Below are 27,830 nucleotides of genomic sequence, written 5' to 3'. Positions count from 1 at the left end.
AAAAAAAAAAAAAAAAGGCTGCATTTCCCGCCAATCTGATAAGGGTAACATCTCATTAGGGTTTTAATTGCCCCCCCTCCCCATGCCCAAAAGGTCAAGTTTCTTTTCTTCTATTCATTGGGCATAAATATTTTCTCCTCTATGAATTACCTGTTCACATCTTTGGTGCATTTTTCCAATGACTGTATTTTCCTAATGGGTTTGTAAGGGTTCTGTATTTTTTTGGTTATTAAGCTTTTGAATTATAAACAGATCTTCCTTGACTGATGGGAGTTTATGGTCCAATAAAACCATCCTAAGTTGAAAATACCATAAAGTTAAAAAATTGCATTTAATATAGCCGCCCTGTTGAATATCATAGCTTAGCCAACTGCTTTCAATGTGTTGGAACACTTCCATTAGCCTGTGGCTAGGCAAAATGATCTAACACAGCCTACTTTGTAATAGTAATAGTGTGGGCTGTCTCCTGTAATATAAAGGGATGCAGTACTGAAAGTAAAAGTCTGCAGAGGTTGGTGGTGAAGGTGGGGTGGGTTGCTGCCATGATCTAGTGTCATGAGGGAATACCTATTGTCAGTTCAAGAAAAGGTCAAAATGAAAAATTCTAAGTTTGGTTTCTACTGAATGTCTATCCTTTTGCACCACTATAAAACCATAAATTGAACTATGGCTAAGTCGGGGACCGTCTATATATAAGGGAATCAGTCCCTCTTCCTCTACTCTCTGGTGTTTGTATAGTAGAAAAGCTTTAAATATTAACATTTTTATGTAGAATGATCTTCTTTTGGGTTGATTTTCAGTATTTTTTCCACTTTTCACTTCCATCGCTATTAAAACACTGGGTTTGAGAGACTTGTGCCTGTATTCAGTTCTTGAATCTATCAATTCTTCTGTTTTTATTTTCTAATTTGTTCATTTCTGCTTTTGTTTTATAACATACATTTTTGCTGCTTGGTTTGTTTGCTTTTTGTAGTCCTCTAAATTTATTTTCATTCTTTTTAACCAAAGGGTTTAGGGTTGTAGATTTGCTTCTGAGTTATCTAATACATGCTGTATATAATACATTTTCATATGTGGTGGCTTGCATTTTTATTTTTGAAATTATAGTTTTGAACCTCCTTTGATCAAGAAGGTTGGGTTTTGAAAAATTATTTTGTTATTTTTTTTTAAAGACTTATTTTATTCGTACAGAACTGGGGTACAGGTTAGAGATGCGGAGGGTGAGAGGCTTCACCAGAGACAGAGTGGGGAGCAGAACAGGCAGATCAACGAAGTACACTGCTGAGGGGAGCAGCGGGCGGGTCAGGAGAGGTCTGCCGCGCCATGTGGATCTCCTCCGGGGCAGGTGGGGATCGAACTCATGCAGAAAGAAGTGTTTTAAGCTTCTTAATGCTGTGCTTTAACCCGCTGCGCCACCAGGGAGGGCCTTGTTATTATTTTTTGTTCGTCTTATTTCCAGAGAGAGTAACTGCTACAATTCTGCTCTTTGAGGTGTAGTGTGGTTTTATTTGCAGCATAATATAAGCTAAAGATTAAGACCGTCTGCATATTAAAAACTTCAAAATAAGTGACTTAAACAAAATAATTTACTTGTCTTCTGTCATAGACATTTGGAGGGAGGCAGATCCCTACAAGTTATCGACAACCCAGACTTTAATTTTCTGCCCCATCCTCTGTGCTGGCTGGAGTCCCAGCCATGAGATCCACATTGAGCCGGGAGCAAAAGAGTGGTCCTCCTGAGTCAGTTCCTTTTTCTATTTTTTTTTCTCTCTCTCTTTTTTATTGTAACAGTTTATTTTTACATCATTTTGTACATTTTTTCCATCTCAATTGTAATCCCTGCGGGTTTCCCATCACCAAGTCACCTGTGTGCCATCACCATAATCCCGTGCACCATAATCCCTCCCCCCCACCCCCGTTCTGAGTCAGTTCCTTTTAAAGAAACTTCCACAAAAATTCACACAACAGTTCTCTTTATACTTCACGCAGCATTGAATCCCCAATTTCAGAGATCAGTGAAAGGGTAAAATACTTAATAGGTAGGCAAACAGCAACTATCGTTTTATAACTATTTCATCAACACTTGAAGAAAAGATGTATTGCTTGGCTGTGTCCTCTCTTTGCCAAACCAGAATGGTTGAATTTGGAGTTCATTTCTTCATAAGAGGCCAAATTGTCACCCCTTTACGTGATTAATGACTGCCATCGACTGGGGAGAGCAAGCTAGTGCAAGGGCCACCCTTTTGTAGTCCACAAGGTGCTACTGATACGCCACAGTTTCTGTCTTTGTCTTCCTACCCATGACAAGTCAGTCATTTCAGGGTCACGGCAGCTCTGTAGGCATCTTGGGGAGTTGTAGGTATCCCTTGCCATTTAGAGGTTCCTTGCTAGCGGATGCTGTGAATGTCCTGCCCAAACCTATCCTCTCCCAGTCTGAAGCAAACATCCCTCTGTGAATAAATGTTTATTCTCACAGTGTGAGAAGATGCCTGGACTCTGATAGCCTGTATGAATGCATGATTGAGGCGAATGAGAACAGGATCTGGGACCTCTCCCAGCAGGCCTCAGTGGCAGCAAAGCCCAAGTGACAGTGCACACCTAGTCCCCCTTCCTAGCCTGAACTAATTATAAGTCAAGATTCAGAACAGCTGGACCAGAGGTCTGGTCCCAAGGAGCCTTGGGCCATGGAAAACCTATAGCCCTCCATCTTGGCACTTTGACATGGACAAGCAACATGAGGCCTTACTGGGCCCTCACCCTACCTGGGCCATTGCTATCCTTTTGTGGAAGGGGCACTGTGACTGTTCCCTTACTTTCACTGAACCTGGCTCCCACCTGCCACATCAGTTCTACAAGGGCCCCACTGTCACCTGGTACTGCTGAACATCTAATGCCTGGCCTCAAAGGGGTGAAGGTTCCAGTTCCCCAGCTTAGAGAAGCCCATGATAGGATAGAGGGGGCAAGAAATACACACATGCAGAAGCCTCTAACATACTTAACCAAAATAGAAATGGGGGTGCAAGTGAAGGTGCTGGAAATTGAGTCCCTGAAAGAGGAAGGGGAGGGTTGAATGAGGCGAGCACGTGCCTTAACTGAGATTCTTCTAGAAGTAATATCTGAGCTGCCTCCTGCCCAGGTGAGCATCCCTGGCTCTGTCCCCACTTTGCTGGAGAGTAACCCCACCCCCACCCTGCTCACTCTGGAAGCTCAGGAGAAACAAGCTGGTTTTTCTCCCAGAGGCTGGTGCCAGTTTAGTCAGCAGATTTCACAGATCCACTGGCACCCATGTAGTGTCTTATTTTAAGCTTAACATTTGAAGATGGAACTTTTCCCCCTTTGGTGTGTGGCAAAGAGATTCCAATTTATACATAAGCACCGTGTCTTAGCCAGGCCACCGAGGCTGTTCCCAAGGCTTGTGCAGCTCTCGAGTCTCCTTCAGGTAACTTTGCGAGGGGCCCCACCAGAATCAACACTAGGATCCCACTAGGTGTGCAGCACTGTCCTTCCATGCTCGCTGGCTGGGGGGAGGCAGGGTGGAGCCCCAGTGCCAGCCGTCCTCAGCTGCCAGCCATCCCATCCCATCCCATGGGCTATGTCACACCTCAGATGCCAGGGACTGGATTTGTCTCATGCCGTTGAGGTTCCCCAGGTGGCTTCTGTGCTCCTCAGCCCTTACTGCCCCTAACACTGCTGCCTTTCTCCCCTGATGATTCTGAAACTCTCAAACCCAGGGCCAGAACTCCCCATATCCAGCTGGAGAATGGCGCAGGAGCCGCCACCCTGAGTTATATCCACACCAGATTTCTGTCGGAGGACAACTCAGAGTTTGGACTCTGGAACCCACTCATTTGACACAACAGATGTGGATGATCATGTGAGCTTAGACCCCCATTTCCCAGAAGATGCTGGCATAGGGCACTTCATCTCAGGGGGTAGGAGGGATGGCCTATGGAGGGTTCAATTTATGTGAGGGTTTGTCTGTGCCCCAGGACCTTTCTGACATGTTCCAACCCTCCTCTCCTCAGTCTTGGCTTGATCACACTTTTAAATTGCCACCCCAATTTTTTGCCATTATAAGCGACACCTCGCCACGGTGGCTGGAAGAGGTGTTGCTCATTTAAGCTGGAATTGACCAATTCAAGACAAACATTCATTTGACAGAAGATATTTTCTTTAACTGGTTGGGTTTCTTTAAATAGCAGTTCCCCTAATGCGTAAAGTGTTACTTTCAGATCATTAGCCACATAAATCTGAAGATGGAGACAAAGTAAAAGGAAAAAACAGTCAAATTGTTGACTATCAAGACCCAGACAGATCTTTTGATCCTGAAGAAGAACATTTCAGGATTGAGTGAGTCAGTGAGAAGGGACGGGCCGATGCCAAAGCAAGGCTGCTTTATCAGGGAGGACTCCCAGGTGAGAAGTGAACATCGTATGGCTGGTTTCACTTTCCTGAAGTTCCTGGAAGCTCTCGAGGAAGGCAGACCTGAAACAGATACTACTGAGATGAATGCTACCAAGAAGTCAGGCAGAATGCTGGGGAAACATGACTGGGGAACTGAGCTCATTCCAGGGAGAGCTTCCTGGAGGAAGTGGCAACTAAGCTGAAACCTGAAGGAGGAGGAGGGGTTAGGTAAGTGGAGATGAGGTGGAGATGAGGCAGTGATTCCAGCCATTATCTTACCACGCAAGATAAATATGTACCTTGTAGTCTTCCTATGACTGAAGTTTCACCAGCCAGTTGTTTTGACCACATACCCCGATGTTTCTCTGGATTTTTTTTTTTAAGATTTATTTATTTGTGCATACAGAACTGGGGTACAGGCCAGAGGCTCAGGGGCAACGAGAGGTGTCACCAGAGACAAAGTGGGGAGCAGAACAGGCAGATCGATGAAGTACACTGCTGAGGGGAGCAGCGGGTGGGTCAGGAGAGGTCTGCCGTGCCATGTGGTCACCTCCGGGGCAGGCGGGGATCGAACTCATGCAGAAGTGGCTTTAGCTTCTTAGTGCTGTGCTTTAACCTGCTGCGCCACCAGGGAGGGCCTGGATTTTTTTTAACTTAAAAAAGATCTTTCTCCTATCATGTGTATCAGTTGTAATTGGTGGCAGCCAGGGGAGCAGGGGTTGGTGAGTTCTCTTTTGCTGAGTTCCAGTATCACAGCATACAGGATTCTGACCAGCAGCCTTGACTCCCATCCTTGTCTTCAACCATCACATCCCACTTCTAGTCAAGCAGAGCGGGCTCTGTGGTGGTGTCTTTCTCCTGGATTGAGACCTCACTTCTTGCAGAGGTAGGGCACTCTGGAAGAGGAGGCCTGAAGTGAAGGTGTAACCTTTTTTCTTGTGAGCCGGGTGCCATAGGTGTGTCAATAACTCCATTCCAGATTCTGTCTTGAGACCATGCTCAAGTATAAGCAGCCTTCCTGGACCCCCAGGGCAGCCTCAGAGGTGGTCTAGTTGTCCTGAGGCTTTGGGGGAGTGATAAGCAAGGCTGTTCAGAAACCAACATTCCCAGGAAGACATAATTCAAGGCGCATGCACAATGGTACAGGATTTTGCGACCAGGAAGGATAGCATGTGCACTCTCTGTATGTGGTGGTGAGCCTGTATTTTTAGCTACTGCTGTGATAGAACCATGTAACAAGCATCCACAACATTTCAGTGGCAGCCAGTGTTTTGTCTTAGGGGTCACAGTTGCCTGGGTTTGACTGGTCAAGCAGGAATTGACTGAAGCAGCTCTACTCTCTGCAGTTCTGGAGTCAACTGGGAGCCAGTTGACCCCAGCTGCATCCTGCTCCACACCTTTCACCCTCCTTGGAGCAGTACAGTTCAGGGCCTGTGTGGTACTGGTAGCACAAGGGACTAAGCAGAGACACGTGAGGCCTTAGGGGCCTGGGCTTGGACCTCGCAAACTGCCACCATCCCACATGTCATTGGCCAAAGCCATTCTTGAGATCCATCAATGAAAAGAACAAGGAAACTCATTCTCCCCTGATGAGGACATGGTGATGGGATGGTTGCAAGAAGAGCGTGTGAAGAATTGGGACCAAAATCTCGATTTGCTCCTCTTTCAAAGCCCAGCACTCCTATGAATTGAGACTTTAATGAAAAGCATAAGGGAGAGATGGATATGGTGTCATCGCCATCCCTCACAGATCTTTTCTCTGGTCAAGATCTAATTAGCACTCTTAACCATGAGTGGGCGCTCTTCCAGCCTATAGTGTGGGCCCAGTTTTGTGCTGAGTGCTTCGGGAAGGAGAAAAGTCCCAGTTCTACTTTAAGGAGCTCACAATCCTTTGAGGGACAAGACTTTTGTTCAAAGATGAGGCAGGAGCAAGATGACAGACACTCAATTGTGTAATGCAGACTGTGGAGTTTCAAGAAAGGAGAGACCAGGAGAGATGAGAAAAGAGCTAGCGAGGCAGAGGGGAGCAGTAGCAACGACTGGCACTGAGTGAGCCCTTGCTGTGTGCTGAGTTCTTCCCTCACCTCACATCCTCCCAAGGCCCTGCAGAGCTATACCAGGATCAGCCCATTACACAGACGAAAAGTGGAGGCGCAAAGAGGCCCAGTCACCTGCCCATGGTGACAAGCTGGTAAATACAGGAGCCAGGGTTGAGTCAAGCTCTTCTTGTGACCAGACCAGAGAGCTGATCGCCAGGGTCTGTGGTGCAGCCCATGGGAAGGGGAGCAGTAGGCAGAGGTGCAGAGGGGACAGCTACCAGAGTATAGGAGCTCTGGAGGGGACCCCAGCCATGTTTGAACTATAAATGGGAGCAAAGATAGGATGTGTGATTTGGCCAAGGTCCTCCGCAGATAGGGTGGAGGCTGGGCTGGAAATTCTAGCTGTTGGCTCTCCTTCCACTTTCCCTGGTACCAGCCGCATTCTGGGCTCTCTCCACCCGTCTGCGCGGCCACGCCTGAAGCTTTTCCCTCTTGGAAGAGGTGCAATCCACTGGCATTGAAGCCGGGTGGACTGGCTCCCTCTCCATCCATCTCTTTCTTCCCTTTCCCCGCCATGTTCTGGAAAGGGCAGCGTGAGGGAATGTGGGCAGGTTGCACCAGAGATATACATCAGAGAACTGAAGGAACATTTATTTTTAATTTAGACTTAAAAAGAAAAAAGGAAGTTATAAAATATCTGCTCTTGCTCCCGGGATTGTGCAGATGGTGCTGCGTGTTGCCTAATAGGGAACGGGGCTGGCACCGGCGTGCTCCTGGCCGCGCCAGCCGCCTGTGGGACCTGGGAGGCGCGTCCCTGCTCTCGCCTCAGCCTCAGTGATTCCTCAGTCCCTTTTGGCCAGGGCAGCAGGTCTTCCACTGTCTTCTCACTGCACTTGCCTGGACTCTCGCTTGTGAATTTCCCAAGCCTCCTTCTTCAGTCAGGCGGGTCTCAGCCGTGCCTGCTCCCATGAGCTCATGCGCAGTCACTCGCGTGCGCGCGCGCGCGCGCACACACACTCCGATTCAGTTTTCCTCCTCCTTCAGCAGATAGCCAAGGCGCACTGACCTCTTCCTTCTTAAACTCCTTCTTGAATGTTAGAATTTATCTACGCTACACACACCCAACTCTACTCCTATCTGACCACATCACCTTGTCATTTCAACTCTCAACAGTTAGAAGAGACATCATTATACATTCTCTATTTGGTCTGTGTTTGTGTGGTCAGGCATTGTGTGTCTCTCCTCTGGCATTCTCTACTGGCAAACTCAATGAGCACTGAGAGTGATTGTTTCTCTGTGTGCAGGGGGATGCTGTAGGAAAAGGAGCCCCTGCAATCAGAGCTGGAGATCCTAAGGCAGGAATAAGTAACTTTTTCTAGCTTGCTGTAAAGCCATGGACAGATCATTCACTTTCTCTAAGACTCAGTTTCCCCATTTGCAAAATATAGAAGGTGATATCTATTTGGTCTGAGTCTCAAAGGGTCGTGGTAAATGACATATGGGGAAATGCTTAGCAAAATCGCGGTAAATACTTCCTCTGCGAAAGCACAAGCAATCAGAAGTGAGTAGGCTACTCCTGTGTTAGTGTAGGAGTTTGGGGGTGGGTTGGCCAACAAGATGAAACTTCACTGGTCACAAGCCCTGTGCAATGTGTGTGTGTGTGTGTGTGTGTGTGTGTATACTATATAACCTAGGTCTACTTTGGTTTCAGTTCTGGAAAGACATCACTTTTTAAAAAAATACACACCATGAGATAAAACAAGGGAAGATGACAATGAGACAAAAGGAAGTTTAGAGAAGAAAAGACAAAATGAAACGAGGAGTGAAGTTTGGGCACGAAATATACACAGTGAGGGTCACTTGGCAGATGTGGACCATGGAAATCTGGCCTGAGCTTCTCGAGAGTCAGTGCAAAGATCCACTCTGTTACATGCCGACATCTGCAAGACAGATGCTAATCAAAACGGTTGTTCAGAACTACAATCTCTGATCATAAAGCCAGAGAAATTTTCCTTGAGAAGACCCAATGGGGAATCCTCTGATATAGTGAGAAGTGAGTGTCCTGGATAACAACTACCTGGTAAATACAGCGAGTCCCTTGCGACTGTATCTGCTGATGTGCCTGGTGGCCAAGCATGGGATTGAGTAGAAGAAGACAGTGCTGTCTTCTGTAACATAGCCCTGTTACAAAAACTGACAGGTTAGGGGGGACGACATAATCCCAATGATAGAGAGCAGCTTGCCTTTCCACAGGCTTTGGGAGCAGTAGCCACACACCCCGTCTGCATGTGTGCGCACACCAACACACACCCCTGCATGCTCTGCTCCCAGCTTCAGGCCTCTTAGGCTCAACTTCCACGCTGTGGTCTGCTGGCAGCTGGGGCAATAGCATGTGGCGCTGGGTCCAGGATACTTCTGTCAGGTCAGAGGAGATCCTGGCATAAGACCACATATAGTCCATATAGGGGTCTCTCTATCAACTTCACGCCTGCACCTTGGAACGTGGAGATAGAATTTGAAACCACAGCAAGACTTCCCAGGCCAACTCCTTCACTTTATGGGTAAGAAAGCTAGAGCCCCCGAAGGGACACCCTAAAAGGATCAGCTGAGGCTAAGACCTAAGGTTTCCTGATTCACTCCAGTACTCTAAACTGTCAGTGCAAAAATAAATAAAGATAAATGAAAATTTGAGATCTCATTTTTAGGAAAAGAATCTTATCATTCCTTATTGGAGCTATGGAATGGTTTTACATCATATAATTTTATTCAAACTGATATGGGCCAATAAATATAAATGTGTATGCATGTTCGCTGTTTTAAAACATTTTAATGTTTAAAACATGATTTACTAATGCTGCTAAGGATGTCTAGAATTTGATTTACTGCATAGTATTGAATGTTTATCCTTGTTCCTTACAGAAATTCTTGCCAAAGAGTCATTTTATCTACAGGAATAATAAATAAGTCAATATGTGGATGATTGTGCACATTTTTTCCATATGCAGCGGTACTTGATAGATGTAATTTTGCGCCTAAACATTCAAAACATAAGCTTGAGAGGTTCACATGGGTCCCTAAAGTCCAAGGTTTGGCCAGTGTCAAGTTCAGATAGCTAATCTTGGCTTAAACCGCACACACACACACACACACACACAGAGGCCCAAAGAACTCCACCACAACAACCAGGCAGCGAACCTAGGTCTGAGGTGGTATTTGGGCTTTAGTAATAAGGAATCCACACCTATGTCACCAACTTAGCCACTGTGTATTTGCTCATTCATCAAATTGAGTAGACATCTGTGCTTCACTCAATAGCTTCAACATGGTGTAGGTTTTACTTCACAGGGACTCCGATACAACCCCCCCCCCCAACTTGTATTTGCAAAGCACTTTAACACCTTAGAAATGATTGCTACTCAGTCCTCACAAAAATCCTTCTGGATCCTAGGGAGTGAAGGAGCAGGGTCAGCTAAAGCGAAGTGAAGATGTTCCTTTTCCTTGCATCTTTTTTTTTTTATTTTTCCGCTTCCCTTCACTAGTGGCAACAATGCATGTCACCACTAAAAAGAAACAGAAATATCTAAGAATGTGAAAAAATACTGTGCAACATGACCTCCAGACACATCTCCAGGCTGGGCCTCAGATTTTTTTTGTACTTGGAGATATATTTATGTGCATGTTTGTGTACATGGTTATATATAAAGTGAGAATTTTTTCTTTACAAAAATGGGATTATGCTCTAGTATAATTCTGCATCTGGGTTTTATCTGCTGGGCAAACAAAACTGCCCACTGTGGGCACCAGAGGGTTTGGCTGCATCATCCTCATCAGTTTGCACAGATTCAGCTCACCTTTGTCTCTGGTTGTGTCCATTTTCTTGGCAAAAGTGGAAGGTGTTTCCTTTGCCTTCCTCAGCCTTTCCACTCTCTCTCTCCCTCACTTGTAGGTGGTCGGTCTCCTCTTGCCCAACCAGACACTGGCATCCACTGTCTTCTGGCAGGTAAGCCCAGCAAGCAGATGCTCCTGATGGAAGGACCCAGGAGCTTGCCCTGGGGTATCCTCTCCTGTCCAGGTTCCCTGGGGAAAGTCACCCTACTTCCTGCCCCTCACTGACCCAGGAACCCCTGGACTTAGAGCAGGTCCCCAGCAGCCCATAGGGCCAGTGGTGAGGTGGGCCAGGTGTGTGCCTCACCTGGATGGCTCATTGGTGGCCACTTCTGCCTGTGGTTGCTTGTCCATGGCCAGTGAACTTAAAGCTCACAGCCTCTTTTTGACATCAGTATCTCCTGAATTTGTGGAGAAGGTAAATTTAGTCCTGGCCCCACAGTAGTGAGGTGGGTGAAAAAGCTTAAGGTCTGGCTTCCACTCTGGGGGTCAGATTGTAGTTCTCTACAAAGCTGCAGCTGTGCATACACACACGTGTGTGTGTGTGTGCCCATTTGTCTACCTGTCTGAGGAGAAATGCCAGTCTTGCCTTGACAAAGCCCTGAACAGTGTCTGCCTGGGTGCAGTAGGGGGTGTGAGACACTGGGTTGGGATATTTTTGAAAGATTTAGTGTTGCTAGTCATTCCAGGAGCCTCAATGTCCACCTTCTGTCCAGTAAGTAATAAAAGGATGGTGTGGCAAATGTTGCAGGGCAGTGGATGCTATAATTCTGAGGGTGGTGACACTGAACTGGGGTGGACTGCTGGCTGGGTGGGGCCAGTGTCTGGTTTGCCAGTGACTGAGGTGTTTCCCGACTAGGGACTTTATGTGCTAAAACCAGCACAGCCCAACATAGTTGGTCGTGTTAACTCATGGGACCACCTGTGAGCTCCAGACATGCCCCACATCTTTCTAGAGGGTGTAGCTTCTTAGGGCCCAGGCCTGGCTTCCAGGGAGGTGACCTTCCTGCCCCTGATTCTCTTCTCTGTTGCCTTTCAGTGGCTGAACCAGAGCCACAATGCTTGTGTCAACTATGCAAACCGCAATGCTACCAAGGTAAGCTATGGGAACCATAGGCCCAGGGCAGGGTCCAGGCGGGGCGGCCCTCATTCTCCCCACAGTGTGCCAGCGCTGGCTCCCCTCGGAAGCATTGGCCTTTCTAGCCACCTTATTTAAGCTGTCAACCCTTCTGCAGGGCCCTGTCAGCTGGGAGGGGATTTTTACCTGAAAAGGAAAGGCCCCCCCAAATGGAAACATGGTGGGGGCAGTGAGAGGGATGAGCTCTGATGGCTTCAGAGTTCTTTTTGGGAAGCTCAGATTTCAAATCTTGGATGGGTCACTGTAAGCCACATGAGCACTGAATTCCATTAAAGCTTCCCCCAAGCTTGCCTGGAAGCTGCCTCCATACATCCAGACCACTGACCCCAAAGCTGAAGGGTAAGGGATTTGGGGGGCCTGGTTCCTCCCCAAGTCCCTGCACTTCTGGGATGAGCGACTGTTGTCCAGGAAGGGGCTGGGCCCTGCTTCTCCGCACCAGGCTTCCTCCTGGTGGTTTCTTTGCACTTCAGCCCAGAAGCAGAGAGAGGGGTGGAAGAGTTTAAGTCCCCTTGGGGGCTGTTAGTTAGCTGGGGAAGGTCTGGGCATTTCCTATGCCCTGGGGAGAAGAGTACAGCAGTTAGGAGCTGGCCCTTCAGCTGGAACTTCAGGGCCTTCTACTCAGGGGCGCCCAATTCCCACACCAGTCACCTCAGCAGCCCTTCAATCCATGTCTCATTCCCATACTTCACACTTGTGCTTCTCCACTCAGATGTTTCCCCTTGAGCTTAAACCAAACACTCCTCCAAATTGCCTCAATTTCCTCAGCTCTTTCCTAAGCTTCCCCATTGCAACTTTGAGTACATTTTTTCCCATAGAAATGTCGAGCTTCTCTTCATCCACAGGCCTGGAAGCCCTGTGCTGCCGGGGTTGACAAGTCCTGCAGGAACCACTGGCCTGTCACCAGCCTTGGCACTGCCGTTTCCACCTAGAGAGTGCACTGGGCGTCAAACAGTCCACTTGTGGCGTTTGGTCTTCCCAGACTGGAGCCTGCTTGCTGCGGCTATACGCAGCCCCTCTGGGCCCTTGCAATTCCTGCCTTCACCCAGACCAGGGCAGTGCCCTGGGCCTCGGCATCTCCCTGCACATTGCTGCCTTGTGTTTCCTCATGTGGAATTGTACTGAGGGCTGCCTGCAGCCCTCTGACTTCCAGAGGGGCCTCTGTTCTTTCTCCCCTCACCTCCTGGCTAGGGCTGTCTGTCACCAGAGAGCAAAGTGTGGGCCTGAATTTCTGCCTCTGTCTTCCAGCCTTCTCCTGCATCCAAGTTCATCCAGGGCTACCTGGGGGCTGTCATCAGTGCCGTCTCCATTGCTGTGAGTAGCCTCCCCCTCCCTCTCCATCTGGGGCTCAGGGGCGGGGGGCTATCTTAGGTCAGGCCTGACAAAGGGTGTGGAAACAGATTTCTGTGAATGGGTGGTCAGCAGACTTTCCAGGCAGAGAAGAGAGTAGAGGCTGGTGACACTTTAATGAGGAGGCACCAGTCTGCTCCAGGTTTGGGAAGGCAGGAAGGGCGGGAAGGTGCCTGTGAAGGGCTGCTGTCCCCACCCACACCCCCGGGGCAGACGCCTGACCCTAGGTGGTTCACGCTTATCCAGCACTCTTCTCAGAGGATCTGAGCTTCATCCTCAGTAACCTGGAGATTGTGGGGACCGGGAGCAGGGGCGGGGCAGGGGGAAGGGCACAGGAACAATTCTGCAAGAGCCACCCAGGTGCCAGCTCCCTTTGCTCTGTGTCTGGTTTCCTGGGCATGGCTGTCCCACGTCAGACGCCTTGGCCATGTGGGCCAGTCCTCAAGACAGGGGTGATAGGCTCATTTTGAATCCCCCAGAACTTTGAGAAAGAACAGCTAATAAATAGAGGAGATTTGTAGTCCAAATAGGTGAGCCTAAGGATGGGTCTCAGATGAGGACAGAGGGCAGAGGACACAGGGAGAAGCCTGAGCCAGAGCCAGAGCAGAGGCTCAAGCCCCAAGACTAGATCTTGTCTACACTCATCTCAACCCTGAGCCCAGCTGGGTGGTCTTCTATAGCTTCAGTTGGTAAAGGCCACTTCACGGCTCAGTTATTTTATCCCATTCATGATAAAATCATGTTCAAATCAAATTTTTAAAAAATCACATGCGGCCCTCCCTGGTGGCGCAGCGGGTTAAAGCACAGCACTAAGAAGCTTAAGCCCCCTCTGCATGAGTTCGATTCCCGCCTGCCCCGGAGGTGACCACATGGCGAGGCAGACCTCTCCTGACCTGCTGCTCCCCTCAGCAGTGTACTTCGTCGATCTGCCTGTTCTGCTCCCCACTCTGTCTCTGGTGAATCTTCTCACCCTCCGCGTCTCTGACCTGTACCCCAGTTCTGTATGAATAAATAAAAAGAAAAAAATCACATGCAGTGAAAGCATTCACATTAGTAGTCTTTTCTTAAAAACCACTTTCCTTATCTTTCCTGTGTCATTAAATAAATATAACTTTTCACAGCTTTATGCTAACCCATGTACCATCCACCATGATTTATTTCATTGTTCTTCTCTAAGAAGATTTGAAGTTCTTCTGAAATGGCCTCATTTACTCTGCTCCAAGGAGACCAGGTGATCTCCTAATAGCTGTTAGGTTTCATATCCAAGTTGATCTCCTCTGAATGTCTTACCCAAGGCCCTCCCTGCTAGTGCAGTGGGCTAAACCACAGCACTTTGAAACTGTCTGCAGCCACTGCAGCACCAGTTCAACACCCTGCCAGGGAGGTGACCCACATGGCGTGACAGACCTCTCCTGTCTCACCCACTGCTCCCCTCAGCAGTGTACTTTGCCAATCTGCCTGGTCTGCTCCCCACTCTGTCTCTGGTGAATCTTCTCATTTCCCACACCCTGGCCTATACCCCAGTTCTTATATGCTTGAATAAATAAATCTTAAAAAAAAAGTCTTACCCAAGCAAGAAGCCAGACATTGCCAAAATTATTTGGATAGCTCACCAAGACATTGCTAACCACACCCTGGGCCCTGCAACTGGCTTGAGACTTAATCTGGGGTTGTACAAAGTGTGGATTGCTGATTTTGGGGGTTGTTGGTCAAGGCCCAGGACTCTTGAGAGGGGACTGTCACCTCTTCCTTGGTCCTGGTGACAAGAGGACTCCATGATTCTTCCTAGTTCTGAGATCTTGAAAACTAGATCTAGAAAATCCCATTTTCTGTCTTTTAGATTTAGGGGTGAGATGGGACCTGGGAGGAGGGAGCTTCTGGGGGAAGATTGCATGCCCTGACTGGCAAGGACTTGCCGAAGGGGCTCACTGTCCTAGGGTAGCACAGTATCTCCTGCAGGCCTAGGGTTCTGGGATCAGACATAGCTTCTTCCTAGGACTCAGGGCTCTCGGCTCCCCTGTCCTCAGTGTCCCAGCTCAGTCATCCCATCTCCACAGATAGTGGGGTGTGGGGCCTGAGGCCCAGTCCACTGAGTTACTGGGGACGTGAATTCAGCCTCACAGCTCTGAGTCAGGGTCCCAACTGGAGGGATCCCCACCCTCCACTGAGCTGTCATGGCCCCCAAAGGCTGAGACCGTGCTGGGGACACCCTCCTTCCTCCTCTGCCTAGCTGAGAGCCTTATGGGGTTTCGCCTAATAGCCCATGCTTTCTTCCCAGTCCCATGTCCTAGAAACTTCTGCTCTCCCACACACTCACCCAGACACGCTGTGTCCCATCCTCTTGTTCCACTGCATCGAGAGTGAACCAGGGACAGGCCTGTGCCTTCTCCCCCACCGAGGGGCTAGGCGCTCTGCTCCATAAATACTTGCTAATTAGGTTGCTGATTGATTGCCTGCCTGGGGAGCCCCTCTCGTCTCCATCCACCAGGCTCAGCAGCGGCGGCCCGCTGCCTGATGTCTTCACACAGTGAGGGTCTAACTCGGGCAGATGGAGCGGAGCTTCTGACTTGGAAAATCTGCAGCTTGCTTGCTTTTCTTTTGTGTGTGTAAATCACAAAACCGCCCAAGAAAGAGGCCTTATTTTATTTTCCTCTCCCTTGTTCTCTGGAACCCCAGGCCCTGCGGCCTCATTAACTGATCTCTGCTTCAATTAGTGACAAATCCCCTCTCAGGGCGAGCCAGTTAGGAGGAGATGACCTGCAAACAAGTGTCACGGCCGCAGTGGTTGGCCCTGCTCTGGCATTAATTAAAACGAGTCCCTACAAGCAGGCAGCATGGGTGGGGGCTGACAGGTTGCAGGCGGAGCCCAGGGATGGAGACGCTGTGAGCAGGCCAGGCCTGGGGGACCAGCCTCTCCTCTGGACCCAGGGGCGTCCTTTCCTCCTCTTGGCAGAGCCCCTGATCTTGGCCAGCAACCCCCAGAATCAGGGGTCTCCAGTGTGGAGCCTCGTGCTGGTCCCAGGGCCACCGGCAGGGGTTAGCAGCCTTTTGGTGAACCCTCTAAATAGATTTGGCAATGCCTGCCTTCTTGCTCGAGAGTAAAAAAGAAATTTTGTCTTAAGTTATTTTTGAAATCTAACAGTTTGCTGTCTTTTAACAAAGGAAGCCTCTGTCAGTCCTCTCTGTGCTTTAGTTTGGGGGTTCTGTGGAGCACGTCTGTAGTCAACCCACTGGCCCTGGCTGTACAAGGCTGAGGTCCATTCACTCCTGTCAGGGGTGTGTGCGTGGAGGTGAGCAGGGGATTCACACAGACTGGGTGTCCACGATGCTGAGACGGGAAGCTGGGCGTCCTCTGTGATACAACCAGAATTGTGATGGCGGAGACCCTGGGGCTGGGGGGTGGGGGGCCAGAGGGGAGGCTCCTATTTCACACGGAGCTGCCTCTTATAGGCCAGATAGAACTTGGGGGGGGGGGAGGCCAGAGAAGCAGGACTGGGGCCTTTAAAAGGAGGACACAGCTCAGCACATGGAGAGGCAGGCAGGAGGACGGCATGACGGATCCCAGAAAATGTCATGAAATGAGGGTGGCCTCCATGTAAGGAGGGGTGGTGTGGCGCTCTGGGGGCGAGCAGGGCCTGTTCAGGAAGCAGGAGTGCCTGCCTCGGGAGCAGAGAGCTCTGCCAGGAATCGCTAGCTGGGGTCTTGAGGGGGCTGCCACAGACGTGGCTGAAAGAGCAGTGATGGGGGTTGGGTGGAGCGGGGTGACCAGGCTCTGAGGATGGACCACCCTCGTGGACTCGGGGTCCTGGATATGAGCGCATCTAGGGCCACTGAGGAAGGTTTGGGGCTAAGAGTCTACATACCGGTCAGGAGCTGGGTGATGGAGCCTGAGCTGCCCAGGCCTGGTCCTCAGACCCTTCACCGGCAGTCTGCTAGAAGCTGGCAGGACGTCCCCCGTTGGAGCAGTGCTGACTGGCCTCCATTCCCACAGGTCTGGGCCCAGGGGGTTATTTATATACGAGATGCAGTGATTGTCTGCTAACCTTTACTGGATGGCAGCGAGGTGTCCCAGGGGGTCTCTGGGCTGAAACTACTCTCTCCCAGTTCCCTGGCTTACTGGAAGTTTGGCAAGTAATGGTCACAATGGCTAACACGGAGTAGCTGCTGTATGGCAGGCACTGTTTAAGTATCCATCTCCTTTGTATAGATGAGAAAACTGAGGCACAGAGGTGAAGTCTGTGACAGAGCTGGAGTTCAAATGCATCACACACTCCTCTGTTAGTATGAGGACCTCCCTTTCCTTCTTGTTCCTCCATGCATAAAAAGGTGGGAAAAGCCAAGCTGTGATGGTGGCTCCTAGGCTAGAGGAACTATTCCAGGCCCCCTGGCCGACAAATCCCTCCCTTGACACCCCAGGAACAGTGGTGGTCAGAATCAAAGTTTGGAGGCTCTTTGGATATAATGGGATCACACCCTCTGGCCATCTTTGTGCTTGGTCTCTAGAGCTGTGATTTCTGGCCAAAGCTGTACTGGTCATTGGTCCAAAGCATGTTGGCCCTCTGCACACCCACACTTGGCTGGTCCTGTGGTTCAGAGTGTTGTCTGTGGATCAGGGTACACCTCAGGGAATTGTCTGTGGTTAAGGGTGGACCTCCTGTGGTCCAGGGCTTACCTCATGGAGTTTTCTCTGATGGAGGGCATCTCTGTGGACCTTAGCTCATTGTCTGACATCTTCTTGTGGCCAAGGTACACCGTAGGCCATGCTCTGTGGTGGCAAGGTACCTCAGGGTAGTCTCTGTGGCCCATTTGTTCTTCTCTGGGCTTGAGGGAGGTAAGTGTGACAGCCTGAAAAGCCTGGACCAGAGTATTGTCTCCCTGCTTTCACACTGAGTGGCTTCCAGGCTGGAAGGCCCATTGTATGGACCTGTAGCTGAGCCCGAAGTGCTTCTGGAAACCTGCAGATGGTGTTGCAGGCAGAGCGAGTCCGACACATTGTTTTCCCAACAGGTAACCAGCCAGTCCCTGGGGGCAAAGTTCAGGGGTCAGGGTTGGTGACCATTGCTAGCCACTCAGCAGCTGCTGGAACTGCCTGGCATTTTAGCCTGTGCTTAACTCTTTCTGGCCACGTTGGCCCTTTGGTCCTGGGCTTGTTGCCAAGCAATACAGTTCACTTTCTTTTTGTTTTAAATTTTCATACATGGCCTTTATCTATCTATCTATCTATCTGTCTGCCTGTCTGTCTGTCTGTCTGTCTGTCTGTCTATCTATGACTTTCTTTTTATTTTAGATTTTCATGCATGACCTTTATCTATCTATCTATCTATCATCATCATCATCTATTTATTTATTTTTACATCATTCTTCATTTTGTGCCTCTTTCCATCTCAGTTGTAATCCCCGTGGACATCCCACCAACAATTCACCTGTGTGCCATCACCACAATCCCGTGCATCTTTCCCACTCCATTTTTGATCCCATTCCCCTACACCCCGGTAAAATGTCTCTGGTATATATAGTTGTTAGACAACTGACCTTCGCAAAGGGTGGTGGGTCCATTTGTTGACTAAAAATTTACTCTCTAATGCACGCCCTCTGGTGGGCACTTTTGGTACCTTGAAGACTCAGGGACCTGCTCCAGCCTTCTGTCCCCCAAGGGCCCACACAAACCCGCTCCCACTTGGTGATGCCCTCCATCACCCAAGAGTGGACCTAAATCCTGACTTCCTGACTTGATGCCAGCATCCTTCCAGCTATGCCCTCCCACTGTTCTCCAGAGCCCCTCGTGCCCTTCTCTGGCAGGCACCAGTCAAGACCCAGTTGCAGACAGCATAGCATTCATGTTTCTGGAGGCAGCTGAGTCTACCTCCTGCCTTAACCCAGCTGCCTCCTGCATACCCTCAGGGATCAGTCAGTCATCTCCTCTCTCAGAAGCCTTCCTGAGCCTTGGGGCCACCTTGTCAAGGTGCCCCTCCTGGCAGAATGGGTGAGCCATCTGTAGGGGGAGTTACCTGCAGGGGCCAGTGCTTGCAAAGACGGCCACACTGCCTGCAGGTGGCCACACTGCCTGCACAGGCAACTCTCCTCTGTGGCTCTTTTGTTCCTGCCTCAGAAGTCATTCACTTGATTTATTACAGAAACATTTATTCAGCACCTACTCGTTTCACTAGGCATCAGGAAGTCAGTGAAGAGCAACGGCCCTGACCCATTGCTTGGGGCAGACTGGGAGAAGTAGATACTTAAAATCCACACAGAAAAGTAACTGTGTGATTCAGTTTTTCACCATGTACATGTATTATTTTGCTTCCCAACATTTTACGCAGGCACATCAACATATATACCTGTGAAGGTACAGGCAAGAAAGAGTCTCAGGCTCTGTTGGAGGGTGTAAAGGGGAGTCCTGCGTGCAGACCCCTCTTGAATGCCCGGAGGAGGGAGAGGTGGAGCCGTGGGTGGAGGGCGGCGAGCAGGGCCCCTCAGAGGGGCAGTGTGATCCCGAGGGATCCAGAGCCTGTGACCAAGACCCAAGATCACTCAGGGCCGGTGACCATCGGGCTGTGAGGGTCTTAAAGTGCAGTGAGAAGCCGGCATAAGGCTTTCCGTAAGTTGCTGTCCATTTTTAGAAGTTTGCTCTGGCTGCCGAGTAGAGTGGTGGGAGAGGAGCAAGCACGGGAAGACAGAGCTGAGTTAGGAGGTGGGCGCTGGTCCAGAGAGAACGATGGGCTTGCAGGCTCCTTGGTGGCAGCAGGAAGAGGGGCACTGCGTTCAAGACCCCCAGGAGAGAGAACCACAGCTGTGGCCGAGGGGTGCAGAGGCTCCTGTGTGGGAACACCTTGGGCTTCTGGCCTGACTATTGTTGCTGGGAGCAGGAGAGGAGTCCCGGGTGTTGGTGAGGGCAACACAGACTTTGGCTTGCGGTGTATGAAGGTGGAGTGTCCAGCGTCCGGCAAAGTAGAGCAGCCTCCAGGGCACTGTACGGCTGGAGCTGTGGACTCCGCCTGGCCAGGGCACACTGTCACCCTCATACTTGGCCGGCTGCGGGTCTTGGGTCAGAGAGCGCCCACTGCCACCACAGCTGTCCATGCTGGTCAGCGTGGCCCCCTCTGGGGGTTGCCAGGAAGCCGGTCTTCCTTCCTCTTCCTCTGAGTCTGGTCAGCAGCCTGCGCTGGAAGCCGGAGTTTGGAGAGAAGTGGCCAGAGAAGGTCACTGCCTCCTTGTGTCGCTGATGATGTCCCTCTGGCTCTGGGCTCTGGCTTCTCTCAGGATCCCGTCTGCTGCCAGACAAGGAATTCTTGTGCAAAATCCACACCCTGTTTGTTTTCCCCTCCACCAAAATGGAGCCCCTGTTTGGTTAATTTCTACTTTGTGACTTATTTGGAGGCTGTTAAAACAGACCCTGGGGGACATCAGCAGCAATTGTTCCATATCTCATTATCTTTCCCAAATCTGATTATTAGCTCAGATTTTTCTGATCGCTAGCTGCTGTTCGTGATGAGTTGTGTGCCATTAATGCCAGCTGGTTCTCTTAAACAGGACCCACCATGCCAGGGAAAACGAGCTGGCGTTCAGAGCCACCAGCCACTTGGCTTTTTAATTTTAATGGGCTTCACCAAATGTTTAGGCCAAAGGGTCCCTGTGGAACCAGAACAGACGGGCTCCCGGCCCTGGTCTGCAGCCCGCCCTGGGCTCCTTCCCAGGTGGTGGCCATGCTAGCTGCCACCACAGGAAGACCTGGGTTGGGAACGGTGGGGGCAGCGGGGTGAGTGGCTACTCGCCTCTCCTGTACTGACACCTTCCTGCCACCCACTCATCATTCCTGCCACCATCTCGTCATTAGGGCAGGGGTGGGGCACCTCGCCGGGTCTGAGCTGTGGCACACACGTGCCCGGGCCTCCTCCCTTCTCTGCTGCGCTCCTGCCTCTCCCTGGGAACCTGTGTGTTGGCCATGCTCTCAGAAATGTGTGTATGCCTCCCTGAATCACTCATGGTGAGGGCATCTTCTCCCTTCTCCCCAGCCTAGGCTACCCTCGGAGTTGGGGAGATAGGCTGGGTCACTCACTCTGGACTGTGCTGGTCCTTGCCAGAGGCCAGGCTGTGGGCTGGGGTCAAATACAAGTGTTTGGCCGCTGTTCCTCCTTGCCTCCCTCCACATAGCCCTGTGCCCCAAAGCTTGGGGTCAGGGGGGCGGGCTTGAAGGGGTAAGAGGGCTGGGTGCTAGCTCAGGGGATTGGATTCCAGGAAAGTTCCTGCTTCCTACTCCTCTGGAACTTTCTGAATCTTTCCAAACGAGAGTGGGGCTTTTGGACACAGCTCTGAGTTAGCAGCGAGGACAAGGGCGAGTCAAGGGCCCCACCCTCCCCTTCCCTTACAGGTTTTCCACTCCTCTGGGCCCAGCCTGAGCTGGCCTTTCAGGGAGGCTTTACTATGCAAACAGCCAGTTTCAAATAGCATGTCAAACATTACAACATTTTTCTCAGAGATGGAAGACAATTAGAAAGCAAATAATACACAGCCTTTAAGGGCAAAGCTTTGGGATTAGCAGATGTGGTCAAGTCTGAGCTTTAACTGCCCTTAATAGCTGTGTGTCCTTAGGCAAGTTACTTGACCTCTCTGAACTTCTCAGAATCTTGTTTTATCTAAAGCCCTTTTAAGGAGGGTTCCATGTGTTGTGTTCAGCTCAGGGCTTGGCACTTAGCAGGTGCCTGCTGTCTTCTCCCCAGGCCCCTTCCCTCTTCTTCCTCACGAATGTTGGACTATGACTTCTGGACTCTCTACCCTTCTCCTCTGCACTCTGTACACGCCGTAGGGATATGTTCTCTGGTGTGTTGTGCCAGGGGAGAAGTGTAATGGTTGAGAGAACCATTTGTGACAGCCAACTTGCTCCTGAGAGTTGGGGTGACCTGGACCTGATATGTGCCATCTGCATCGCAGAGGCAGCCTTGAAGGATGGACAGCAGGACCCAGTGTGGGCTGGCAACCCCCAGCCTGACCCACCAGGGCTCCTGAATGTCCACGTTGCCACACATCTCCCTGCTTGCCAGCCTTCTACTGGGCAAGCAGAGAGGGCAGAGATCAAACCCTTGAGCATCAGCTTAAGGCTTCAAGTGGGGGCTGGGTGCCTTAAAGTTGTGCAGCACGCTGGGCCCAGTGGGCATTCTGCAGAGGCTCGGGTGGCATTTCCTGCCTTTCCGATCTCAGAGCCATTTGTGCCAGGCTGTGCTCCGTTGTGACTGCTGCAAGCACCCAGCAGCCCCCGAGACCTCCCCTAAACTCTGCACCCCAACAACCAGAAGGTGAGAACAGAGCCACGGCTGTAGGTGCAGGGCAGCCTCTGAGCCACTAGGTGCTGGCGCAGGCCCAGGGGCCTGGACTGTGCTGCCCTGGGCCAGGAGAGATCCACAGGCAGGACTGTCTCACCTCTGTTTGGGGGAACAGAGGCTCCTACACACTTGGCCTTGACCTGGTTTTTTCATTGGCCATCTGCAGCTTGCTTTTTCTCTCTCCAAGCCTGTGCCCATGATGTTTCCCCACCAAAAGGCCCTCTTTCCCTGCTTAGCCTAGTCCCACTTTCTCCTCTTCCAAGACACCCTCTCCCAGCCTTCGCTGTTCCATCCGGCCATTCATTTCTTTGTTGGATTCTGTGGCTTTTCCTCAGCCATGGTTTATCGAGTGTGTACTGTGTACCTCTCACAGCCCTAAGTACTGGGCACACAAAGATGTAAAAGTCACATGTCCACTTCCTAGCCCACAGGGGCATCAGGTCAGGAGCAGGTCCTGGGTGCTGGGAGCCGGGTGGCCGGTCATGTGCAAGGGAACCGCTTCTGGCCCGGGAGAGGACACCTGTTCTTATACAGCTGTATTATTGAGGCCTGTTGTGCACACTCAGTCAGACATGAGCCATACACCCTGTAACAGCCCTGGCTGCTGGAGGTGTTAGTTACTATCTTGTCCACAGACAAGGAGACTGAGGCAGAGAATGGTTCGATGACTCCCCTGTCAACAAGTGACCTGGTGGTGGGTCTCAGAGGTGGGCTGAGGACCTGGTGTGGACCGAGTGGAGAAGGAGGGCGTTCTGACAGCACAGTCTAGGCCCCTAGGCCAAAGTTCACAGAGCAGCCTAATGAACTCTGGCTCTCGGAGGGAGAGTGGGTGTGAGGGGGCGGGGAGAGAAGTGCAGGTGGCCAAGACCGCTGCATGGACAGTGTAACTTTTTGGGGAACTGCTGGTGTGATGGGGCCTGTGTTCTAGAACAAAGGGTAGCAAGGGGGATGGGGAGGGGAGGGTACAAGCCAAAGGACTGGGGCAGGGGGATGTGTCCTGGGCCCAGTGAGAGGAGTCGGGGTCTGAGGGGATATAGACAGTGAGCCCAGGATGTCTACTGCACCCCCTTTCTGTGGGCAGGTGTGCACATCTCCCGCTCCTGAACCCTCCTGGTTGGGCCCTCTGTGGGGCCTCAGAAAGGTGGTGCTTGGAGTTTGGGGTAGGAATGAGGGGTTCTTTTTTTTTTTTTAAAGATTTATTTATTCATACAGAACTGGGGCACAGGCCAGAGATGCGGAGGTGAGAGGATTCACCAGGGACAGAGTGGGGAGCAGAACAGGCAGATCAATGAAGTACACTGCTGAGGGGAGCAGCGGGCGGGTCAGGAGAGGTCTGCCACACCATGTGGTCACCTCCGGGGCAGGCGGGAATCGAACTCATGCGGAAGTGGCTTTAGATTCTCAGTGCAGTGCTTTAACCTGCTGTGCCACCAGGGAGGGCCGGAATGAGGGGTTCTTACACCTCATTTATTTACAGATTATATATTCTTCTAACAGCAATTACCCCACCAAGCATCCCTCCTCCCTAGGAGGCCGTGTGTGTGTGTGTGTGTGTGTGTGTGTGTGTGTGCGCGCGCGTGCACGCGAAGTCGATGCTTTTCCCCTTCCCTCTTTCTGACAGCCCAAATGACTGGGATGCCTGGATGATGGTGCGATACATAGCCACACTGCAACTCTGCAGCATCAGGGGACGTTGAAGACTTGGGGTCTGGCACGGCCGCAGTGCCCCAAACGCTGTGCTCCTCCCTAGGCAGCTGCAGCACCTTGATCTTTTGTTTTCTCTTTCCAAGGTGGGCCTTAATGTCCTGGTTCAGAAAGCCAACAAGTTCACCCCGGCCACCCGCCTTCTGGTCCAGAGATTTGTGCCATTCCCCGCTGTAGGTAAGACTGGCGCTGTGCCTAGCATCTGTGCATGTGGACCGGGTGTGGGCATGCAAGGCTGTGGAACTCTCAGGAGCTGACTGCCCCCCGCCTTTCCTGATGCCGGGGTGCAGGGGGGCTCCTGGCTGGCCCCACTGGAGCAAAGAGTGGCAGGGCCTTGCCCACCAGCTTCTGCCCGTGATTCCACTTTTGGCACTGGAGCTTGTCCCTGGGGCCCTCAAACCTCCAGAGGGTCCGCAGACAGAATGCCATGGATTGTGAACTTGGCTGGGGAGTGTTTATGACCTTGAGCTGCAGTTCAGCATCTCCAGAATGTCCACAGTGCACCACAGTAACAAGAAGGACCTGTGACCTTGTCGCCAGTGGAAATCAGAGGCATGTTCATGTCACGTTACAGTTCTTAAAATGGTTTATGTTCAACACGAATTCAAAATTTTGATATTTAATTGAGATCCTCTGGTAGATCTCAATCCATTCATTAAAACACATATCCACTGCTATATGTCAATTAAAAAACTGTCTGGATAACTTATTTCAATGGAGTTCTTGTGGCATCCTATGTGTTATCTTGCACATTTAGAAATATTACCGGCAAGGGGTGCAGACTGTTAGAGAGCTTTCTGGTGCAAAAGAAGGTGCTAAGACCCTGCTCACCTACTGCTCAATGTTTGGGGCCTTTAGGTGCTCTCCAACTCTGCTCAGGTATCGTGGGTGCGCACGTGTGTAGAGGAGGTTTCACCTTCCTTCAGCAAGTCTGCTGGTCTCAGAGTCTCTGTGCTGACAACAGAGGCCCAGGGCTGAGCCCTACAAACCCCACAAAGCCCAGCCTGGTTCTCTGGAAGCCTCCACCTTGTTTGGAGAGAGAGCACCACAGTAGAAAGTTTTTAAATATTCAACAGATATGGTGATGGATGGAAACTAGACTTCTGGTGGTGAACTAAGGCAGTGTGTACAGATGCTGACATGTAGGGCTCCAGAAACCTATATAACAGAAGCCAGTGTTATTGTTTAAAACATGGAAAAGATAAAAGCCACACTGAGTGAAGCACAAGGCAGCATGTGACTGGGGTCAAATATGAAGGATAAGCAAGTGCGTGAGCCATGACCCTGACTGACTCCCCTTCTCTGTGGGATGCCAGAAAACTAAGATGAGGGCCAGCTCAGGAGGGTGCAACACCAGGAACCTTGACCTCCCTTGGATCAAGGATCAGTCTGAAGAGCCAGAATCAGAGCCAGGCTCATGCTCCCAGCCCCATTCCTCACATCTAGGACTTAGCTTACCCACCTGTAAAATGGGCCAGTATCTACCTCGCTATATCTCTGAGCTATGGGAAGACCAAATGAGACCACAGACAAGATTCCACTGCTAGGAAAGTGCTTTGAAGTACCTGAAAAGCCCTGTGAGAAAGTGGGAGAGTGGTACACGCAGCCCCACCTCCTCCGTGGCCCAGAGGCTAATGAACTCTCCAGACCAACCACCTGGCTGCGCCTCAGCCAACCCAGATCATTGCTATAGCAACTCCACACTGTTAATGAACTCTCAGCTATTTCTGGTGTGGACCATTAATGGAATAACTCTTAGATCTGACTTTGTTAAGGGGCCTAATTGAGCCATCTCAGCTGCCGATCTTGCGTTCCTTGCCATTCTGGGCTGGAGGGTCAGATGCAGCTTGAGAAGGGTCAGTGCAGCTCTCAGCTGCACTGGACTGGATCTGGGGCCCCACAAGATGTTATCTGTCCTTGAGCCAAGCTTTAGATAAGGACCTTGCCAGGGGCCCATTCCAGCCCTGCTTTGCCAGCCATCTTGCTGTACGACCTTGGGGGTGGTCGTGACCTCTCTGGGGCTCCACGACAAGGGTCACGGCTTTTGAATTTGATCCTTTCTGCACCCCCACCTGAGACTTTCTGATTCCCCCACTCATCCCTTTTTGAGCTCCTGTCTGATTCCTCTTCTGGCTCCTTGTTGGGAGGCTCCTGCAGTTTGCTTGCGTTGGTCTAGCACCTTTGAGGGGGCTCGGGATCCCAAGTATCCTGGCCAGCAGCAGAGTGACACACAGTGTAGTCTGCAGCCCTCATAGTCTCTGGCCAGGATCCTGAGAGAAGCAGGCTGTTTCCTCAACCTCACTGCCCTGGCCCCAGCCTTTCCTGCTGGCTTCCATCTCTCTAGCTCCCAGTATCCATCCCGCTCACCTGTAAGTGGGTACTTGCTAACTCCTCTAGTCAACACAGACACAGTAGTATACCAGATGGCTAGTCACGCCCCTAACCTTCAAAAGCTCCTAGTCCTTTCAGGCCACTGTGCAGTCCCTGTGCTGGGCCTTCCTCCACCTTGTCCCCAGGCACCAGAGCATCTTTGCATGCTCTCAGCCTAGATTCTCCTAGGCTTCTCCACTCCTGTTTGTACTGTCAGCTTGGCCAAACTGGGCCAGGCCGCCATGAAGGTCACCATGAAGATTACTCAGAACTTGCTTCCCCTGTAGAGGTTCCTTTGCCCCTTTGCTCTCCTGGCCTAATGGGGAGACAGGACTTGCTGGGCCATAAGTGCACACAGAAGGGGAGGAGGGATGGGGAGTAATAGGAATAAATCCTGGTGTGTGTGTGTGTGTGTGTGTGTGTACACCAAAATGAGTCTTCGCAGACAGTCCCCACCCCCTCCCAACTGAGCAGGCTGGGAACGCAGTCTCTGAGAAACAAGGAGGCTTCCAGGAGTCAGCTGCTTCTTCCCTGTGTTCTGCCTAGTGCCTGCCGGGACTCCTGCTCCAGCCTGAAGTATGCCCTAGAGAGAGACCCGAGGCTCCAGGCACAGGACTCCCCTTCCCAGGCCTGACTCTACCCCTCCCGCCCTTCTCTGGCCACTAGCTCTTCTGGCTGGGACCTCTGTGACAGTCCCTGCGGACCTCTGCTGGGTTTTCAGAGCTGGGTACTCCCAGAAGAGCCACACTCTCCACTTTCCCCCCAGCTGCTCTTCCTCGATTCTCAGTCTCTCTGAGAAGACCTCAAGGCAGAGCAAAAGCCCATTTTTACAGAAGAATGAATAAATTCAGGTTTATTTATTTATCCTGAGCTGGTCAAACCCAAACCTTCTGGCCACTGTCCTCAGCTACTTCAGCACTCCCGGATGACCCCTCACCCCTGCAGTCTAAAAACAAGAGCTGAGGTCAAGAGGTGGCCGTGGCTATTTGGCTATCCAGTGTCCCTTGAAGAGTTCTCTGCCTCCAGGTCCACGCTGGCTTTTCAATCATGGCTGATGTGGGCATGTGCATGACCGATGAGCACGCACGCATGTGCACTGAGTAAATGGGAGCCCCGAGGACACTCACGCAAACACTTCTCTCCCTCAAGGTGGTTCCAGGCCTTGCTGTGCCCCGGTCTAGAGCAGCAATCATGTGGGAAATCTCAGTTTCTATTTATATGTGGCAATGTTAGGAAAAGACAGTGAGCCCAGAAGCATGTGTGCTGGCATCAGAATCGATTGGGGACTGGTAATTAATTTGTTTAGACCTTAATTAATTCTCTAGTTCTTTCTTATTTGTGGACTGTCACGCTTAATTGTGTTCAGGAGCTTGAGCTGGGAGCAGGCCCTCCATTAATTGATGTGTGGTTGCTGTGAGGAGGAGGTTAATGGTGTGGGGAGCTGGGCAAGCAGTGTAATTAAAGGTCAATAGAGGAGGCATAGGAAAAATGCACACCCTAGGTCCAGCCACCAGTCTCCATGAGCAAAGTCCATTGTAGTGGAGGCAAGTCTCACAAGTAGTCTTCTTGTGAGGGGGCTGGAAGGAGTGACCAGGGGTAGGAAATGCCAGGTCCCGCTGCCACGAT

At 50.9% G+C, this 27,830-nt stretch overlaps 1 protein-coding gene across 2 annotated transcripts in view; it reads left to right on the top strand.

Annotated features, from left to right (window-relative positions):
* The window catches only part of SFXN5 (sideroflexin 5), a 103,279-nt gene that overhangs the window by 41,573 nt on the left and 33,876 nt on the right, over positions 1 to 27,830 (top strand). For both annotated transcript variants that reach the window (XM_004691521.2, XM_012731561.1), the window contains exons 7-10: positions 10,390 to 10,443; positions 11,368 to 11,424; positions 12,712 to 12,777; positions 23,921 to 24,011. In XM_004691521.2, coding sequence (XP_004691578.1) covers positions 10,390 to 10,443; positions 11,368 to 11,424; positions 12,712 to 12,777; positions 23,921 to 24,011 — 268 coding nt within the window. The remainder of the gene's footprint in view (positions 1 to 10,389; positions 10,444 to 11,367; positions 11,425 to 12,711; positions 12,778 to 23,920; positions 24,012 to 27,830) is intronic.

Source organism: Condylura cristata, unplaced genomic scaffold (genome assembly GCF_000260355.1).
Source record: "Condylura cristata isolate star-nosed mole 26May11 unplaced genomic scaffold, ConCri1.0 scaffold00031, whole genome shotgun sequence".
Taxonomy (NCBI): Eukaryota; Metazoa; Chordata; class Mammalia; order Eulipotyphla; family Talpidae; genus Condylura; species Condylura cristata.
Note: the sequence above shows the minus strand (reverse complement) of the source record. Positions and strands in the feature narration are given on the sequence as shown.